General features: G+C 48.8%; 1 protein-coding gene across 3 annotated transcripts; it reads right to left on the bottom strand.

Moving 5' to 3' along the window:
- Positions 1-1,855: 1,855 nt before the first annotated feature.
- Positions 1,856-8,509, bottom strand: LOC123407508 (peptidyl-prolyl cis-trans isomerase CYP40-like). Of its 3 annotated transcripts, XM_045100654.1 has the most exons (9): positions 8,132-8,505; positions 5,993-6,493; positions 5,207-5,294; positions 5,027-5,079; positions 4,252-4,356; positions 2,496-2,571; positions 2,382-2,419; positions 2,211-2,303; positions 1,856-2,131 (listed from the first exon to the last, which is right to left on the bottom strand). In XM_045100654.1, exons 1-8 carry the CDS (start codon positions 8,354-8,356, stop codon positions 2,247-2,249), a joined length of 1,143 nt encoding a protein of 380 aa, XP_044956589.1. In that variant the 5' UTR covers positions 8,357-8,505; the 3' UTR covers positions 1,856-2,131; positions 2,211-2,246. The 3 variants fall into 3 exon arrangements, with proteins under 3 accessions (XP_044956589.1, XP_044956590.1, XP_044956591.1); XM_045100655.1 differs by having other exon boundaries at positions 1,856-2,303; positions 8,132-8,506; XM_045100656.1 differs by lacking the exons at positions 1,856-2,131; positions 2,211-2,303; positions 2,382-2,419; positions 2,496-2,571; positions 5,207-5,294 and having other exon boundaries at positions 4,265-4,356; positions 8,132-8,509.
- Between the last annotated feature and the right edge of the window lie 11,903 nt (positions 8,510-20,412).

Raw genomic sequence — 20,412 nt, 5'->3', positions numbered from 1 at the left:
TCGGCCATACCATGTCTTCCATGCCAATGTCACTCACGGAACGGGCCTCGATGCTCCCAAGGATGGAACAAAACTTGTTGCACTCTTGTTGTACCACCCTCCAACATTTGTCCAGTGAGACCCATCCACGAGACTTCTTGCGCTCGTGAAACTCGCAATGCACTCTTTAGCCAAAAATGTCGAAGCCTTTTGCTCGGAGCTTATCTTGGGGTCTTGGCCAATGTCTCTCCAACATTGACAAAGGAGTTTGTCCTTATTTTATGTGTATATGCTTTGGTCCGTTTGCTCTTCCACTTCTTCTTTGCATTGGCTTGGGCGGGGAGCTCATCGAACAATGGCTCTTCATCGATGTCCACTTCATCATCCTCTTCGTCAAGGCCATAGTCTTCCTGAAACTCATGATCAAGCAGGAAAAAGTTGCCCATGCCGAGTTTGTCCGCCATGAGGGATCGGCCATGTCTTCAGCAAACGGCTACCCAATGCAATCGTGCCCGGCCATGAAAGGGGTGCGCCCATCCTGGTTTTGTGTCTCGTTGAGATGGAAGGGAATGCCGCCGACACCACCTTCGTAAATGAGGATCTCCATGAACAAACGGTTGGCCTCGTCTTCTAGAGCTGGCATTCTGTCGAGCAGGATGCGAGCGTTTTCGAGGGCGTCGGCTGGGAGCTCGCGAGGCCGTTTGCACGCATCCCCGGAGGATGATCCACCCCTCAAAGGCATCACATTGAGATCAATGGCCGAGGGCGCTGGCGTGGCAGGCGCAACCACTCTCACCTCCGACGAACCGGATCCCATAGAGTTGGACAACCGGGTGGTGCTATTCGAAGCCTTACCCCTGTGGCGCGATGGACATGCGCGACGATAGCGGCAACGATGAGCCGGTGCTGGCCGCGGACACAACGACAGCGAGTGAGCCCGTGCCGGCCTGGTAGCATCAACAGGGTCTGCCTCATGGCGGCAACGATGAGCGAGTGGTTCTTCGAGGCTTCAGCCTCCCGATCTATGGTTGTCGCGGCCTCCTCCCTGGCCTCTTGCTCATGTCGGCGGTACTTCCTCCTCGCCAATTGGACGGCGCGCTCCTTGGACGTCACAACCTTCTTCCTGGTCGCTGTCGGCCCTTTGCGTCCGCCCTTGGCAGAGATGGGACCAACGAAGGTGAGGGAGACGACAGCGTCAAGGGTCAGCGTGTCATCGCCCATGATGCGCGCGCGAGTGGGCAGGATTTTTTTAGGATGATTGGAGGGAACGTGGCGATGTGCCACCAACAAGCGGGTCAGGGAGAGGAGAAGGACGGACGTTACGCGCATCCGTCCCGCGTCCTCGCTTGATGCAAATTCATTCCAAATTTAAACCTGAAATGGATCCCAGACCGACAAGAACAGACGCGCGCGGACAAAATGTGTCGCCCGGTTGGAGTTGCTCTTATCATATTGCATATAGCTAGCAACATATGAAACCCACAAAATGCCCACAAACCAACGTAACCAAAACAATACTATGGTACCACAAACGCTAGCGACCATCAGAAAAAACAGGAACATGTCAAAACGCAGCGTCGTGGGCGAGGCACATGCTCCAGGGGAGGGAAAACCCCACTCGGAAAGAAGGAAAATCATGCCAAAAGCACTGCGGCGTTTGGCAGCAGGCATGTGTGGCAGACAAAAGGCACGTACAAGCAAACGACGCACACAAAGTACTAGCAACGGTCAGGCTTGACCACAATGGGACCAAACAAGAGGAAAAGCCTACTGGCAATCCGGCATGCATGCCTTGCTGCAGCAAAAGCAACGTCTGAAACAATGCTCTGCTCAGGTGCATCAATGTCTCAGGCTTTTCTCTCATGACAGCATTGACTACCTCTCTTTTTTTCCCTGTATTTCAAAATAATGGTAGACAGCCTCCATTGTCATACGAGCAACACAAATATTCCTCCAATTTTTTTTCCCAACGCATAAGCATCCTTTGGCGCACACCAGCAAAACTGTGCCACAGGAGAAAAGCACAAGGTTCTGTTTTACGGCATATTAACTAGGACGACGACCTTTTCCACGGAAAGTTCAAGTATGTATCCCAGATTAAGCTAACCAAAAGTTCTGCCGGGGCGGAGAAAACTATGGATCAATCCTTCTCCTACAAGTGTTGGAATGAAAATAAACATTAGCAACTTTGCACGCCTGGTTCAGAAATTAAACAGCTACTCGAAAATTACTTCGCCGTTCTCATCTTCGTTCTCCTCCGATTTTCCTTAAGGTTGGAACATCCTGGCGTATGCCTTGCGCTCCTTATCTCTCCTGTTGGAGATCTGTAGAAGTTTGCGAGGAGTTGGTAACAATGAACATTTCTATATTCAGATAGGTTTGTCATGAAAATCAAGACTGACCTTCTTCTTTGCAGCAGCCAGCTCGCGTTTAATCGCTCCTGCAGGTTGCAAAACAAATTCATTAGATACCTGGTTGCTGAGAGAAGGACCCACCGCAAAGAAAAAGAGGCAAACCATCAGTTGGCTCCAAGTCCAATGCATGCTGGAAGCTCTCCACCGCTGCATCAATGTCATTAAGTGCTATGTGTGCCTGCAGATCACATTCAAGTGACCATATATGAACAGGTGGTAACAGTATGGCACATATTATTGCTGTTGACTGATAAAGGTAGAAGGCATGGAATATATTGTGCGACTAAGCTGCGCATACTTAAGAAATCAACATTCACATCCATAGTGTCGGAAACAAATAATATCAACAAGAAGCAACAAAAGTGAGCTTGAACACAATTCTCTTTATGTTGCTTTTTCTTGGGAATATCAAAATAAGGAGCTATTAATTGATTCTGAGGTAACAGTCTCAGGTCCAAAATATTAAATTGTGACTTTGGTGGCTTCATGGTCTCGGAAAAGCTATGGAAAATATCATGTTATCTACCCTTCGTCGTCTTTTTACAACAACAACAACTAAGCCTTTAGTCCCAAACAAGTTGGTGTAGGCTAGAGCTGAAACCAGTAAGGGCCCTGTTTGGGACTGCTCCGCTCCATCAAAATCAGTTCTGCTCCACCAAATCCACTTTGGAGCAGTTTCATACCGGAGTTGCAACTCTTTCAAAGAGAATGTTTGGCTTTCATCTAGCTCCAGTTTCAAGAATGGAAAATTTGGGGGGAAAGGATCTATTTGATTGGATGAGAGGGGGGAAATGAAGGGGTATCCACTTCCTGGTGGCAGTGGTGGGTAATTTTCTTCCAACTCCAGCTTCTACAATTTTATGGAGCACCTTCTAGAGAGCTGAGTTGTACCCTAGATTCTAGTTTTTTTGTGGAGCGGCATATCATGGAGCTACCCCAAGCTACCCCGTTTGGCTTATGTTTTCTAAAGCGGAGCTGAAATTTTTGGAGCAGAGCGGTCCCAAACAGGCCCTAAATCTTGAAACCAGCTCATGGTTCTGGCACGTGGATAGCTAACTTCCACGCACCCCTGTATCTTTTTGGTTTTATAAAATTTAAAAATATGTCTACAATAGACTCTAAACAAAACATCAAAAACATAGTTCAGAAGGTATTTATATATTTTACACTAAGATACTGAGTCTGAATCAACACAAAAAGCTAATACATGTCCATGACCATAGCATGAAAATCATACAAAAATGTTCTTCGCAAGCATATCCTTGATAAAAAATGTAATGTCCGAGTATTGAGAAGGAATTCGATGAGGTCTCTTGATAGGTTTCGGTGTAGTCAAGGCTTATAAGAGATGGATTTAGATCTTAGATGAAGACCTATTGCTAGCTATGACTACTGGAAATAGTGGAGCTACTCAGAGGAACCGCATAGGTGTAGTTATATAGTGGAGTTACTTGGAGGAGCCGCATACGTGCAGTTGCTAAACATCAATCTATATAGTTTGGGGTCCAAAAAGTTATAGCATCACTATATCTAGCTTGTCACCATGTTGGGTCAAACATTTTTCTAGACAACAAAGAGTGTATAACAACTGCGCATGTCAGATTCAAGTGAAGATATCTTAAATGGAGAGGGTAAATATTGTTAAGCACTACAAATAAGATGAGCCTTTTGAAATGTGAAAATATAATCACTCAAGAAAATGAACCATTCCGGGTCTGCAACGACTGGTAGTATGCGATTGCAAATAGTTTGAGAGAATGTCAGAAATAAAAACGTGCAGTCCATTTGCAAACAAAGTATAGTTTGGAGAAACGCATAATGAAGAACTTAGAGCCACTATACTAAGGGCAATACAAACCTGTCCTTGTCGGAAAAAAGCCTTAGCATTGCCCTCTGTTTCACGCAGCGCAAAATCTGCATCCAACAAAGCACCCTTCAAATCTCCCAGCTTCATTTTGCATGCCTGAAGAAATCACCTCGGTTTCAGGAAACAAGCAACACGGTGTAACAGGGTGTGCAATGTTTAGATTACTTAAAAGATTACCAGACAATAATGATCATATCTATCATATGTTTCTGAGTTGGTAAACAGGAATTAGCAAAATTGTTGCCAATGTAAGGTTGAAAGGGTTCACACTGCTGCAGGCGAGAATAGCAATTTACTGACAACAATTATTTAAGAACAGTACAATAAAGCATGAATATAAAGCTACTTGCATAAGATGCAAGAGAAAGGAGTGTAATGTGCTGGCGAAGTAAATGGAATTTCAAATGCAATGAACAACAACAATGATTGGAGTTTACACATTTACAGAAGACTACGGTTCTACAAACTCCATGGAAGGGCTTATTTATATTCACAAGGTACTCGAAGACGAATCTATAGTTGGCTTCACACAGCAACTTGAAGGGAGACAACCTAGAGCGCTGGGCAACAGGTAATCAGGCTACCAGAGACATGGGCCATGTAGCACTCTTTTATCTATGTTAAATTATGCAACTCTCCAAGAGCTTGCTAGATGCTACAAGCCAACAACCATGTGCCTAAGTGAGCTAGTCAAGATAACATTCACCATGCAGTTTTCTTAGATAAAAGAATAGCAGATACGCATACAGCAAAACAATTAACTTACAGAGCTATTCGTGAGTATTATGGACTTGGTCTTCCGCAGTGCTGAGCTCTTCTCTGCGTATCAAGACATGTTCATAAACTTATAAGTGCCATGCGACATGTTTTATGATCAGTATGTAGAACGACAGAACCAACAAAAAACTGAGCAATTATAGTGCATAACAGAAACAGTAAAAAATGCCTTCATCTATCTCTTCTTTCTCCCAGCAAACATCCAAGTAGCGCAGAGCTTTCCTGTACTTCCTGAGGGCCGTCTTATAATCCTGTTTCTGTAGGGAGTAGAGGCACTAGCTTTTAACTTTAGGTACCCAGATAGGGAAATACAACATTACATGTGTGCAAAACTAGGTTAGCTCAGAGCACTGATAATGAAACATCTATGGAACACATACAAGAGTTGTGACTATGATGCTAAGTTGTTTATGTGTCGCATGATATGAATGACAAATAAAGAGAAAAGCTATTCTAAGTTAAGATCCGATAGGAGAATGAGAACTAAATATTACTCCTATCACAGAATGTAGATACAGGTGGATGTTCATATCACAGAAAGTCGAGGGTACAAATGCTAACTACAAAAACTCCAGGGTTTTTTGCAGAATCACTAGTTCAAGTCCAAATGCGGCAGATCATGGTGGATGTTCATATTGCTAGAAAGTGTCGGGTACACAAATGCTAAGTTGCAAACTACAAAAAATCCAGGGTCTTTTGTAAAGCGTCTGGATTTCACAGAGGTTGATCTGAGCAATCAACATTCAATCTAATAGTTAAGATTGTTGGTTTTAAATCCAATCTAAAAGATGAGCAGGTTAGAATAGTATCACTATCACCCACAGCAGTAAACATTGTTGTGAAAATTGAGCGCGGGTCTGAGATATCAGGGCAAACTAGTAAAGTTTAATCTGGAAATGAGGACACTAACCTAAAAAAAAAAGATAAGATATAGCTTAGCTAGGACAGAAATTACCTTGAAATTATCATTCCCAAAAGCCTTAGCAGACTCCACAGCTTCCATCCACCATGAAACCTCTGCAGGCTTTTCATCGAGATCATTTGGCCAGTCAGGATACATGTCACCATCCTTGAAAAAGTTTACAACTCCATCATCGGCACCTTCAGGAAGTTCCCCACATTCAGCAATTACGGCATCAACTGTGGGACGGTCAGCTTCTCCAGCAGGAATGTGCTCACAAGAGCGAACCACGCCCATTCCTTTTATTACTCTCGCAAAAACTACATGCTTCCCGTCTAAATGAGGTGTTCGGGTAGTAGTGATGAAAAACTGAGATCCGTTTGTGTTGGGGCCAGAATTAGCCATAGATAATATTCCCTTCCTCTCATGCTTTAAAATAAAATTTTCATCCTCAAACTTCGATCCATAAATCGACTCCCCCCCTGTTCCATCACCAGCAGTAAAATCTCCACCTTGTACCATAAAACCTTTGATAATGCGATGGAAGTATGATCCCTGCAAGAATAGCAATTACCAAAGATGTGTCAAGTACTTACTGTGAAGAACTAGCAAGCGAATCAGTGCAGCATAATCAATTGTGCCAACATCAAACTTCCACCATACTTTCTGAGGGTTGAAATTTGAAAATGAAATGACTAAAATTTAGTTTTTAACACAAAAGAACACCAAAAGATACCATCCATTAGGCAGAAGAATGATAGTTGATACTCTCAGAAGTTAAGCAAGTGGATTACTCTGTCAAGAAACATTACAGCTAAAAATACCCATCATGCATATTCAGAATCCATCCACATGCACGTCACAAACCCTCCAACAGGTGAGCAGAAAGAAATCAGCCAGTACTTCTGCACTTCCGCCCTCTCAGTTCTCACACTGTTTTCATTAGCATAAGTTTCACTCAGGTTCAGTGTGGAAGGCCAAGCAGTTGCCCCAATTCTAAGCATGTGGCAACCAACAAATTGTGTCCTCACTTTATGTAACAGTGACCAAAATATAAATCAAAATGAGTGGCAAACAAAAAAGATACAGTAATGCCTTCTGTCCCTTCCAAAAGGCTACAAGGTCAGCTACGCGACAATGTTTCTTTATGGAGACAAAATCGTCCAAATTTCGCAAAATTGGTCTGGTATATTTTTTCGGTTAAAATAAATAGCTAGTGCAGTGTTTTGCACTAACTGGCCTGGAATATTTTTTTATGAAAGTACCAAAAGCACACACACTATTGCGAAGAGCAACCGCAGTTCCTCGCGTGTACAAGAACCACCATGTGATCTAATCACGAGGGTGTACTGCATTGTAAGGCTGATAGCAAATCATTGCATATTCATACACCAATTTAGGATCAGGATCACTGTAGCAGCACGGGGCGGATGGGCCAACTTTTAAGAGGGGAGAAGGAGTGAGTGTATTTTCCAGGTTCCGACAAGCACATGCCTGCACACAAAAGTGATGGTACTTGTATAGGTTAATATATGGATGGTGCAATTCTGGAATGAAGTCAAAAGGCAGAGGGCCCTTATTAACAGTGGCAGGACTTGTGTTGCATTGTGTTCACTGCACATCAAAGGACGCGAATTGTTTTTTTGACAGGCAAAGGACGGGATTTGACGTCACAGAGAAAGTAATGCGTAGTACAGTACTTCTGAGCACAAAGGAAAAAGTAGGCACTGGTCCGGCTATAGCATAGATTGAGCAATATCCAGCCATGTGACAAAAAGGGAGCGATATTTACAGAGGCAGATTCGGATTATCAGCAGGAGCGGCGCTGTAATTACACGGGAAGAAAATCGCTCCCGGCCAAAAGGAATCCTCTGAAGAAACTGGTGTCCAGGAAAAAAAGAATTGCAGGGTTGCGAAAACCGGGTCAAAACCCTAAATTAACTGCCAAATTGCATCAGGAAAAAGCGCTTTTCGCTGAAAAGGCTAACAGGAGCAGCCAAATCGCACCAAAACTCAAGATGCTCCTGGGCTAAACGGCGCAATTGTTACGCAAACTACTCCCGGATCGCTCGGACGTGTCGCTCGACCAGACCAATTGCATTCCCCACGCCCGAATCACTCGGCGACAGCCACCGGAGGAATCAAAATTAGAGGGAGGCGCTCAAATCAGTCAGTGCTGAATACAGTACTAACCTTGTAGTGCAGCGGCTTGCCGGAGTTGCCGACGCCCTTCTCTCCGGTGCAGAGAGCGCGGAAATTCTCCGCCGTCCGCGGAACCACGGACGCGTACAGCTCTATCACGATCCTCCCCTCCATCTCGCCGCCGATGGTGATGTCCATGAAGCACCTCGGGTTTTTCACATCCGCCGCCGCCGCCGCCGCCGCGGGCGGTGCTGCGCCCTCGCCTCCGCCCTCCATTGCTCCGAAGAATGGACTGGGGATCAAACCCTAGCCTGGGTGGAGGTTCTGGAGGTGCGGCGGAAGAGCGGAGATGGTGGTGGCACTCGTCGGTTACCACGGGAGAATAACGGCGAGAGCCGCGTCTGGGTAGGAGGGGTGGACCGAGGGGGGGTGGGGTGGGGGCTAGGGTAAAGTTTTCCGGTCCCGGAGTTTTATCGGGTAGGTGTGGGTTTATCGGGTCCTAGCTTTTTTTTTTTAAGGGTATCGGGTCCTAGCTGAGGTATTTCAACATGAACGGTTTTCAGTATGGCTCGCCATCTGGGCCTGGCCGGGCCGGCCCGGGCCATGCTTAAACGTGTCTGGCACGGCACAACACTATGGCGAGAGCAACTAGTTAACGAGCGTTTCATCGAAAGTCTTTCAACGAGCATTCCCACGCGTCACTTAACGCGTTCTCAGTCGTCGTCATGTGTCGTTTTCTGAGGTTTTCTTTGATTTTTTATTTTTTATTTTTTTGCACTCGTTTTCGGCTTTTTAAAATGTTTTTTTTATTTTTGCGTGATAAAGCATGTTTTCTAAAAAAATCACGGAAGATACGGTTTTGCCTTCGCGAGAGGCACGACCGTGCATGTCGAAAACTAAAAAACGCGTTTTTTTTGAAGAAACATGATTTTGTTTTCGCGAGAGGCACGGTCGTGCCTCTAAGAAAGGAAAAAAAACACGTTTTTTGACTCTTTTTTTGTAAGAGGCTCGGTTTTGCTTCTTCGAGAGGCATGGTTTTGCCTTCATGAGAGGCACGAAAAGAACACGTTTTTTCGTAAAAGGCACGGTTTTGCTTTTGCGAGAGGCACAGATTTGCCTTCGTGAGAGGCACGCCTCTCAGAAAGGAAAAAAAGCGAAAAAAATATGTTTTCTGTTTTTTTTCTATCGCGGGAGGCACGTTTTTTTTCTATCGCGGGAGGCACGTTTTTTCCGATTTTTTCGTGAAAAAAAGTTCGTCAAAATCTATCAACATTAGACCTGGTTTTGAAAATCTCGACGCTAGAAACCCAACGATGAAAATTGTTCAATATTTAGAAACACGGTTTAGGAGATAAAACGTTTTGAAAATACGGATCTACGAAAAAAGGGAAAACTCACACGTTGCGACAAGTGGCACGCATGCAGTGCCCCATTTATCGTAACCTCGGGAGGTGGGAGTGATGTTTGAAAGGTGTACTCCTCAATTTGGACTCCGTTTGGTACTGATTTCCAGGGAAACGAAAAATAAGCAGAAAACAACAACTCGCACTAGGCACTGTGTTAATAGGTTAGTTCCCGGAAATGATATAAAATAGCACATTATTGTATATAAAGTATCCAGGATTGATAATATAATAGCATGGGATAATAAAAAATTATTGATACATTGGAAACGTATCACCAACATACAAAAAAGATGGTTTTCCTCTCCATGGATCAATCATCGAGGTTGAGAATGTCAGCGTGCATTCTCTCGAACCAAAACCCTTCCTCAAGGACGGCATGCTCAAGTCCACTGTCATGATCTCCACCTCCTTCGCTATGCAAGCGAGTGCCACTTATTTTGCTTTGGTCTTGGCCTTGGGAGACTCGAGCTCGAGCTTCTTGGCTTGGATGTCCTCCTCCACCTTGAGCTTCTTCGTGTGCAATTCCGCCTCCATCTCGAGCTTCCTCTCTTGTATTTCGGCCTTCATCTCGAGTTTCTTCTTTGAAGCTCTATGTAGGCCTTAATTTTCTCCTCCTTGTCTTGTCTACGCTTCTCCTTCCCTGTTTTCTTCTGGGTGATCATGCCTTGCAAAGTTTCTTGCATGGCAATTGATGTCGCATTTCGCTTGTACTCTTTCTTGGAGTTGGTCTTCCCCCCAGTTGTGGCTTCTCCCCCTCATCATGCTCCTCGACAACTTGGTGCCCTCCATTCTTCCGGAGGATCACATATTACTCCTTGAATTTCTCCTTGCCTTATATGACTATCCAGCAATAGGTGAGCTTGAATGATTTGTTCCCATGTTGGGATTTGAATGCATCCAAAGCTTAAAAGACTACAAATGAAGACCAGCACGCATATTCATATCTGCAATAGACATGTAAGCATGAAACAATGGAAACAAAGATGAAAGAATGTATACCATGTCTTTGATGCCGATGCCACTCATGGGTCGGCCCTCTATACTCTCAAGTGTGGCACAAAATTTTTTGCGCTCTTGTTGTATGGCCCTCTAACGCTTCGAGAGGGACACACACCCACACTTTCTCTCCATCTTATACAGCATGAACTTCTTGCGTTCATGAAATTGACGATGAACTATTAGCCAAAAGGTTGATGCCTTTTGCTTGGCGTCGATCTTGGTCTTGTCCAATGCTCCCCCCAACATTCACATAGGAGTTTGTCCTTATCCTTTGTGTAGGCCTTCGTCCTTTTGCTTTGCCGCTTTGTTTTCTTGCATTTGGTTTGGGCGGTGAGCTCATCGTCAAAGAACAATTCCTCCCCGTTGATGTTCACTTCATCTTCTTCTTCTACGTTGTAGTAGTAGAGTAACTCATGGCCGTCCGGGAAAGTGCTACCCATGCCATCTTGGCCTTGCGTGAAGGTGTCAACCGGGCTACCATGGCTCTGAGTGAAGGTGTTGGTTGTGCCCTCATGGCCGACCATGAAGGGGCCTTAACTGTCTTGGCTTTGGGGCTCGTCGGGATCATGGAAGGTCGCGCCACCCACGCCACCGCCCACACCATCTTCGTAGATGATGTTCTCCATGATGAAACAGTTAACCGAGTCACAATTCGTGCCCGCATTGGGTCGAACAGGTTGCGGGAGTCGGAAAGCATGCCGATAAGAATCTTGCGCGACCGTTTTCCGTGGCCCTGATGGACGACCCTCCGACCGCAGGTGTGGCGTTGAGGTCGATGACCATGGGCGCGGGCATGGCTAGCGTTACCACTTTCATCTCCGGCGAACAGGAGCCTAGAAAGGTGGAGAAACAGGAGGCTTGCGGGTAAGGATGGAAGTCGGGCGTGTGCGACGTGGTGGACATGCACGGCGACTCCAGTCGTGGCGAACGAACGACGGACGAGTCGTGTTGGTCACGGCCATGGTGACAGCGACGAGCATGTGCTCGTCTGTGTTGTCAAACCCTAGGTAGAGGAGGGCCTGCTTCGTGGCTGCAGTGACGAGGGAGTTGTTCTCCACGTTGGTGACCTCTTATTGCGCGGCAACGGCCCGGAAGACGACGACGGGCCCGTGATAGCCTGGGTTGTCACACTCTAGGTAGAGCAGGGCCTACTTCGTGGTCGCAATGACGTGGGCGTTGTTCTCCACATTGGTGGCCTTTTGTTGCGCGTCGACAGCTTCAAGCTTCACGACGGCCATCTGCCGCCAGCCAACTCTTTTGAGAGATTGAGCGGTCCGCCATGTCCACCTTCACGTCCGTCGAATGCTCTTCCATTTTGATCGTTGTGTTGGATAATTTTTCTGTCCGTTTCGATTCAAATGAACACACGCGCATAATTTAGATGGACGCCTTGTTGTCGCCCTAACTTCCTTGAACGTAGAACGCCGGCCCGTCGTTTAAGAGCATCTCCAACAGCAGCGCAAAACAAGCGCGGCACCGAAAAATATGCCGTTTTAGCGCGCGCGCGACGAGGCGGGATGCTCCAGCGGGCGCGCAAAAACCGCGTGCGCTAAAACAAGTTGGGCGCGCTGTCCATCGCCTTATCCCGTGCTGTTTATTTGGGGCGCACACTTTCGCGCGCGGCAGACTCGAGCGCGCGCGCGAACTCTCTCCTTTCTTCCTCCTTCGCACCGCGCGCGCCAGCGCCAGCGCCCCTGCCACCATGAACGCGCACACCGGCACCCCGCTCACCCCGCTGTACAGCCGCGACCCCCCCCCCCCCACCGCCGGAGCTCCGTCGACCGTCGGCCTCGCGCGCAGCCTCTTCTTGCCGCCGCGGATGACCACGCCGACGGGTGGCGTCGCGCCGGCGCCGTCCCGTGCCGCCGCCGCCGCAGCGTCGCATGACTTTTATTCATCAACTTGTTTGTGTTAAATTTCACATGTTCATTGCATTTTGATGAATGTTTCAAACTTATTTTGTGTCCAAATGTCATATATTTGCGCGCTGCTGGAGCGGCGCGCGCTGCATTTTTGCGCACTGCTCGAACGACGCGCGCTGTATTTTAGCGCGGCTGCTGAACCCAGCGCTGCGCGACGCGCCAAATCAGACGATAGACGCGCGGCAAACATGTTTTTTGGACGCGGCGCGAAGCGCGGTTGTTGGAGATGCTTTAAGTGGAACGCCGCCCCGGTTCACTGACCGCCTGCCATGACACCATAGTTCGGTCGTTCCCATGGCTTTTTCTCTGGAGTCTCGCTCGGCGGAAAAGGCCCGCGTCGGCTCCACAACCGGCCCTGCCTCTCGGGCGCCGTGATTTGGCCTCACGCTGTCCTGATTTCCCAAGCTATTCTGCCTCCTCCTCCCCCAAATCTGGTCTCCGCCCACGTCGGGTCGCTGTCCCGTCACCTGGCGGAGCGGCGCGGGACCCCCGCGAGACGTCGACGGCACACGGCGGTCGGCGCCTGCACCGACCGGCCCCTCAACCCGGTGGCCACCCTCGGCGCGGCGCGTAGCGTAGACCAGCCTTTCTCTCCGGTTCCTGCGCCGCGGCGCGATCGGCCATGCGGCGGGCATGCGCGGCCCTCCGGGGCAATTAGCTGGCGAGTACTGACGCGCGCCGGTGGCGCCGTCCGTGTCCTGCAATTGATGGGGGTCTGGCTTGGATCTCTCGGCCGCGCACAGTCGACAGAGTCAAAGCTATCGTTGAGTGCAGTTATCGTGGTGGCCCGGGAGCTCGGTCCTGTTGCAGGGATGCAAAGGCACGTGAACAGGTTCAGTTCGGATTTTGCACAAAAGTTGCGGGAGTTAGTAGAAGATTTGGTAATTCCGTGAGAAACAAAATAAGAGCAACTCCAATACACCGATTAAAACCAACGGCGATTTTGTTTATTTTTTTTTGTTTGTTTGGATCGATCCGACGGACACTAATATCCGTTTCGACATTTGGATCGATACATGCGTCTAACGCTTGCCTGATCTATTTTGCCGGTGCGTGATTTTTTTTTCAAACATTTTCGAAAAATAATAAACAAACATTAATTAAGGACAGTAAAACTGCACCTAATCCCCACCCTCTCAGTGATTAGACGTTTTTGGCTATTGGATTTCGCTAATTAGAAGTTTCTGGCCGTTGGATTACGCCCTTCTTGAAGCTGATCCACACATTCTTTTTTATTTAGCCCGTCTGTCCTGTGGGCTGCTGTTCCAAGGGCCGAAACCAAGGCATTAAAATCGGTCACGAAGAACGGCGAGAGTCCACGCGTCTTCATTATACATTAATTAAACATTACAAAACCTAAACTATGAGGCGCCCTACACGTCGTTCTCGTCGACGTCGGGGCCGGTGAGGTCAACCAGCGTCGGCGCACGGCCGGCCCAAGGAAACACCGTGTTCCAGAGCGTCGCTGCGTGCGACTCCGTCGTCTGTCCTCCCGGTGCGGGCTGTGCTGGTGGCGATGGCAGCGCTGCACGGGCGCGCTCCTCCTCATCCATCTCTCGTCTTTCCTCCTCCGCCTCTCGTTCGAGCGCCATGTGCCGACGGCTGTCGGCGCGCTCCTCCACCAGGTGCAGCGACCTCCAGTGCTGGAGGTAGGCATCCTCCTGATGCGGTGTCGCGCCCAACCAGATGGGCGGCATGCTGACCCACTCGCGGAGGCAGCCGCTCCACTGGTAGACCTCCCGTTGTGGCTTCGTGGGCTCGGTCTTCGGTGGAGGGGGCACGACGGAGTCGCCGATGACGGACAGCGTGATGGCTTTCGCGAGTTGCGCCTCGTATGCCGCGATCTTCTCCTCGGCTTTGCGCCGCTCTTCCTTCTCGCACTCACGGCGCCGCCTGGTAGGCGGCCTTCTCCTCTTGGTCCTCCTCGCTAACGACGAGCGGGGGCGGCGGAGGGCCTCATGACTACACGTCGCGCGCGTTGCGTGGGCGCTGCTCCTCGTGCTCGACCACGAACCAGACCTTCGAGTGGGGAGAGTCGGCCGCATACGCAGGGTTGAGTCGCTGCTTCGGCGTCAGCTGTTGCCTCCGGCGACTCACTTCCTCTGCGCGCATCCGCGCCGACCGCGGCACAGCCGGCACCGGGATCCTCTCCGGATCCATATGCGGGTGGTGCGGGATGGTGACATCCGGGTACGGTAGCAGGACGCGGTGCTCCCAGTTTCACCGCGCTTGGTGCACTGGGACGCTGACAGACGCCGACAAGGAGATCGCACGGGGGTAGACGGGGGACTTGCCCTTGTTTTGGAAGGAACCGACCATGCCTGCTGGCTAGGGTTTGGTCACCGACGAGGTGGCGAGATGGGGAGCAGGGCGGGTCTTGAAGCAGATGAGGCCGAGCCCCATCGCATGCTCGGATTAAAAAAATCCGATCGCGGTCGCTGACGCATGGGCCCGTGAAGGGTGGTCGTCATAAATTAAGTCGACTGACGGGAGTTGGGGCGGACACCAAGAGGGCGCGCGCTCGTGTGCTTCGCGTCCGCACCGACGCATTTCAGTCCAAATTTGGACCAGAAATGGGTCTCCGTGGATGCGAAGCGGAGGCGTTTTGGCAATGAGTCCACGCGTTGGGCCATCACTTTTGTCCACGCGGACCCGAACGGACGGTGGCAGACGTAATGGATCGCCCCGTTGGAGTTGCTCAAAGTTATTGAAAGAGATTAAGATCAAAGTAGTGAACGCCTCACCAACTTTATTCTTTTTCAATTGTATGCCTAGGCATACCATAGCTTTATAGAAGGCAGAATTACAGTACAAGAAAGATATCACTCGATCCGAACGACGAGTATAGCGTGGACCCCACAACCGATAAATCCAAAGATAAACAACAACACCCAGCGAGCTACAACGCAAAAGAGCCTATCCTGAACTGAAACAAAGCACCGCGTCTCAACTCACGTCGAACAGCACAGAAGACCAAACAACTTCCGCAGAGTGTCTCTCGTCGACGCACCGTCCACCCTTAGTGCATGAGAGAAAGTGGCAGATGAATGGGAGGACTCGATCCGCACCGAAAAGGCACCGTCTTGGACGCACCAGCGACAGACGTACATAGCGCCACTGAGGATCAAAATCAGGACCGTGACGGACGCCGAAGGAGAGCAACTAGGAGTGAGCCTTGTCTCCAAACACAATGCTCCCATCAGAGGAGCGACTTCGAGGACACCGCCATCATGCCGATCCAAACATGGAATCGACGCTTTCTCCTAGAGACATCGACCAACTCCAAGAGCGCGAAGGAAGTGAAAAACATGCTCGGCGATGCCACCAAGGAGGGAAATGACATCCACAGATGTCACCGCCACCAGCTCGACCTAAGACGCGCAAGATTTTCATTTGCGCGTAGACAATTACCTCGCCTCCATGGACTTGAAAGTACCGTCCAAGAAGCTTCACGCCGCTGCCACCGCAACACTTGCCAACCAAGGTGCAAAGCCGAGGACCAAGGACCGACCGCCAAGACAAGGAAACGGCGGCCACACCATCCACTCTGAGCCCACACAAGGAACCACAACCCACCAGCACCTCCGACCAGGTCCAGGACTGCCAACGACGGCCGTCACCCACTCCAAGGGATGGCTTTGCGACGATAAGCCCCTCCTCTCCACGCAACCCAGGCCAGCACCACCAGAAGAGCACCACCGCTCGCCATGCCACATAGAGGTGACCGACCGCTCGCTGCTCGCAAGACTCCATCTTGGCCGAGCCATCGCAGCGTCACCACCAACCTGCCCGTGGGAACTGATACGTCTCCATCGTATATACTTTTTCAAACTATTTTGCCCTTGTTTTGGACTCTAATTTGCATGATTTGAATGGAACTACCCCGGATTGACGTTGTTTTCAGCAGAATTGCCATGGTGTTGTTTTTGCGCAGAAATAAAAGTTCTCGGAATGACCTAGAAATTTACGAGGATATTTTGTGGAATATAAAAAAAAATACTGGTGCAAGAATCACCTGGAGACACGGAGCCAGGAGCCCCCCCTGGCCGGGCCTGGCAGGCTTGTGAGCCCCTCGTGGCTCCGCAGCCTCCAATTCCAGCTCTATATATTCTCCCTTGCCCGGAAAAAAATCAGAGAGAAGAGTTCATCGCATTTCACGACACGGAGCCGCCGCCACCACCTGTTCTTCCTGTGGAGGGCAGATCTGGAGTCCGTTCTGGGCTCCAGAGAGGGGAAATCGACGCCGTCGTCATCACCAACCATCCTTCATCCCCAATTCCATGATGCTCTTCATTGTTCGTGAGTAATCTCATCGTAGGCTTGCTGGACGGTGATGGGTTGGATGAGATCTATCATGTAATCGAGTTAGTTTTGATGGGGTTTGATCCCTAGTATCCACTATGTTCTAAGATTGATGTTGCTACTACTTTGCTATGCTTAATGCTTGTCACTAGGGCCCGAGTGCCATGATTTTAGATCTGAACCTATTATGTTTTCATCAATATATGTGTGTTCTTGATCCTATCTTGCAAGTTGTAGTCACCTACTATGTGTTATGTGTTGGAAATATGCCCTAGAGGCAATAATAAAATGGTTGTTATCATATTTCCTTGTTCATGATAATCGTCTATCGTTCATGTTATAATTGTATTAACAGGAAACAGTAATACATGTGTGAATGAATAGATCACAATGTGTCCCTAGCAAGCCTCTAGTTGGCTAGCTCGTTAGTCAATAGATGATCATGGTTTCCTGATCATGGACATTGGATGTCATTGATAACGGGATCACATCATTGGGAGAATGATGTGGTGGACAAGACCCAATCCTAAGCCTAGCACTAGATCGTATTGTTCGTATGCTAATGCTTTTCTAATGTCAAGTATCTTTTCCTTCGACCGTGAGATTGTGCAACTCCCAGATACCGTAGGAGTGCTTTGGGTGTATCAAACGTCACACCGTAACTGGGTGACTATAAAGGTGCACTACGGGTACCTCCGAAAGTGTCTGTTGGGTTGGCACGAATCGAGATCGGGATTTGTCACTCCATGTGACGGAGAGGTATCTCTGGGCCCACTCGGTAGAACATCATCATGAGCTCAATGTGACTAAGGAGTTAGTCACACGATGACGTGCTACGGAACGAGTAAAGAGACTTACCGGTAACGAGATTGAACAAGGTATAGGTATACCGACGATCGAATCTCGGGCAAGTTCTATACCGACAGACAAAGGGAATCGTATACGGGATTGATTGAATCCTTGACATCGTGGTTCATCCGATGAGATCATCGTGGAGCTAGTGGGAGCCACCATGGGTATCCAGACCCCGCTGATGGTTATTGGCCAGAGAGGTGTCTCAGTCATGTCTGCCTGTCTCCCGAACCCGTAGGGTGTACACACTTAAGGTTCGATGACGCTAGGGTTATAGGGAATTGTTATACGAGATTACCGAAAGTTGTTCGGAGTCCCGGATGAGATCCCGATGTCACGAGGAGCTCCGGAATGGTCCGGAGGTAAAGATTGATATATAGGACGGATGGTTTCGGACACCGGAAGTGTTTCGGGCATCACCGGTAACGTACCGGGACCACCGGGACCACCGGAGGTGGTCCCGGGGGACCACCGAAAGGGGGTGACGACCCCGGGAGGCTAGATGGGCTAAGTGGGGAAGGGAACCAGCCCCTAAGTGGGCTGGTGCGCCCCCCACCCAGCCCATGTGCAACAGAAAAAAGGGGAAGGGGGGAACCCTAACTGAGGTGGGCCTTAGGCCCACCAGATGGGTGCGCCACCCCTCCTCCTTGCCCTGGCCGCCACTCCCCCCATCTGGGAGGGCTGCCGCACCCCCTAGGGTGGGAACCCTAGGGGTGGCACCCCCTCTCCCCTTCCCCTATATATAGTGGGCACTTTTGGCCTTTGGAGGACACGGTTTTCCCTCTCCCTCGGCGCAGCCCTGCACTTCTTCCTCCTCCTCTCTGCCGGCGCTTGGCGAAGCCCTGCCGGGAGACCTCGTCTCTCCACCAACACCACGCCGTCGTGTTGCTGGTCTTCTTCCCCAACCTCTCCCTCCTCCTTGCTGGATCAAGGTGCGGGAGACGTCACCGGGCTGCACGTGTGTTGAACGCGGAGGTGCCGTTGTTCGGCACTAGATCGGAATCGCTGCGAGTACGACTCCATCAACCGCGTTCTAGCAACGCTTCCGCTTAGCGATCTTCAAAGGTACGAAGATGCTCTTACCCCTCTCTCGTTGCTGGTCTCTCCATAGGAAGATCTGAACATGCGTAGGAAATTTTTTGAATTTATGCTACGTTACCCAACAGTGGCATCCGAGCCAGGTTTTCTATGCGTAGATTCTATGCACGAGTAGAACACAAAAGTTGTGGGCGATGGTTTGTCAATTTGCTTGCTGTTACTAGTCTTATTCTTTTCCGGCGGTATTGTGGGATGAAGCGGCCCGGACCGACCTTACACGTACGCTTACGTGAGACTGGTTCCACCGACAGACATGCACATCGTGCATAAAGGTGGCTAGCGGGTGTCTGTCTCTCCTACTCTAGTCGGATTGGATTTGATGAAAAGGGTCCTTATGAAGGGTAAATAGCATTGGCATATCATCGTTGTGGCTGTCACGTAGGTAAGAAGGCGTTCTTGCTAGAAACCCAAATCAGCCACGTAAAACTTGCAACAACAATTAGAGGACGTCTAACTTGTTTTTGCAGGGTTTGACATGTGATGTGATATGGCCAAAGTTGTGATGTTGCATGTATGATGTATGAGATGATCATGTTATTGTAATAGGTTTCACGACTTGCATGTCGATGAGTATGACAACCGGCAGGAGCCATAGGAGTTGTCTTAATTTATTGTATGAGATGCAACGCCATGTGCTTACTACTTTTGCTTCATTGCTAAACGGTTAGCCATAGTAGTAGTGATAGTAGTAGTTGGCGTGATGACTTCACGGAGACACGATGATGGAGATCATGGTGTCACGCCGGTGACGATGATGATCATGCGATGCCTGAAGATGGAGATCGAAAGAGCAAAGATGATAATGGCCATATCATGTCACTATATGATTGCATTGTGATGTTTATCATGTTTTACATCTTATTGCTTAAAACGACGGTAGCATAATAAGATGATCCCTCTTAAAATTTCGAGAACGTATTCCCCTAAGTGTGACCGTTGCGAAGGTTCGTTGTCTCGAAGCACCACGTGATGATCGGGTGTGATAGATTCTAACATTCGCATACAACGGGTGTAAGCCAGATTTACACACGTGAAACACCTAGGTTGACTCGACGAGCTTGGCATGTACAGACATGACCTCGAATACAAGAGACCGAAAGGTCGAACATGAGTCGTATGGTTGAATACGATCAGCATGAAGTTGCTCACCATGGTGACTAGTCCGTCTCACGTGATGATCGGACACGGGTGTGACAGCCCGAGACCGACGTTCCAGAAGATTCCCCCTTCTTTTCCGTTTTCGTCGTGTGATTAGAAGTATTCGTTGCATCGTCATGTAGTTGCATCATCGCATCATGCATGGCATCATGTCATCGGTGTTTTGTCGGTGTGGCTTGTTGCTTCGTGTTGTTGGGTGTTAGTGTTTCGTGAGTGGCGTCGTTTGTTGGCGCGATGAGAGAGGGAGCGAGAGAGCCACCGTTAAACCCCGTTGCACCGCCGACCTAAACCTTCTCCCCTCCTCTCCCCTCCTAAGTTGTTTTGTGGTTTTGCTAAAGATTTCTAACTTCACCCCTCTTCCAAAATATTCGTCTTCTTTTTAAAAGTCCTTTTATTAAACGTAGGGGCAACCCTTAGGTTTTATTTTAACTCTCTGTTTGTTTTATTTTAAAACCCTCCCATTTTATTTTCTCTTTTAAAAGGCTTTTATTTATTCTTTGAATAAAGAGGTTTTAATTAATTCTTTCGAAAAGGGGTCATTTTTATCTTCTTGTTAAAAGAGCTTTATTTTAATTCTTTTTAAAAGGGTTGTGAT

Source organism: Hordeum vulgare, chromosome 7H, assembly GCF_904849725.1.
Source record: "Hordeum vulgare subsp. vulgare chromosome 7H, MorexV3_pseudomolecules_assembly, whole genome shotgun sequence".
In the NCBI taxonomy this organism is placed as follows: Eukaryota; Viridiplantae; Streptophyta; class Magnoliopsida; order Poales; family Poaceae; genus Hordeum; species Hordeum vulgare.
This window is presented reverse-complemented; position numbering and strand designations above follow the sequence as displayed.

What these genes read in the sequence shown, in the direction of transcription:
- LOC123407508 (XM_045100655.1), bottom strand. Translation starts at nt 8,356, where the DNA reads ATGGAGGGCGGAGGCGAGGGCGCAGCACCGCCCGCGGCGGCGGCGGCG. An exon ending in GAAAGAAGAGATAGATGAAG is followed by an intron (nt 5,080 to 5,206) that starts GCATTTTTTACT and finishes CTTGATACGCAG; the next exon opens with AGAAGAGCTCAGCACTGCGG. An exon ending in CTTTTTTCCGACAAGGACAG is followed by an intron (nt 2,572 to 4,251) that starts GTTTGTATTGCC and finishes TGTGATCTGCAG; the next exon opens with GCACACATAGCACTTAATGA.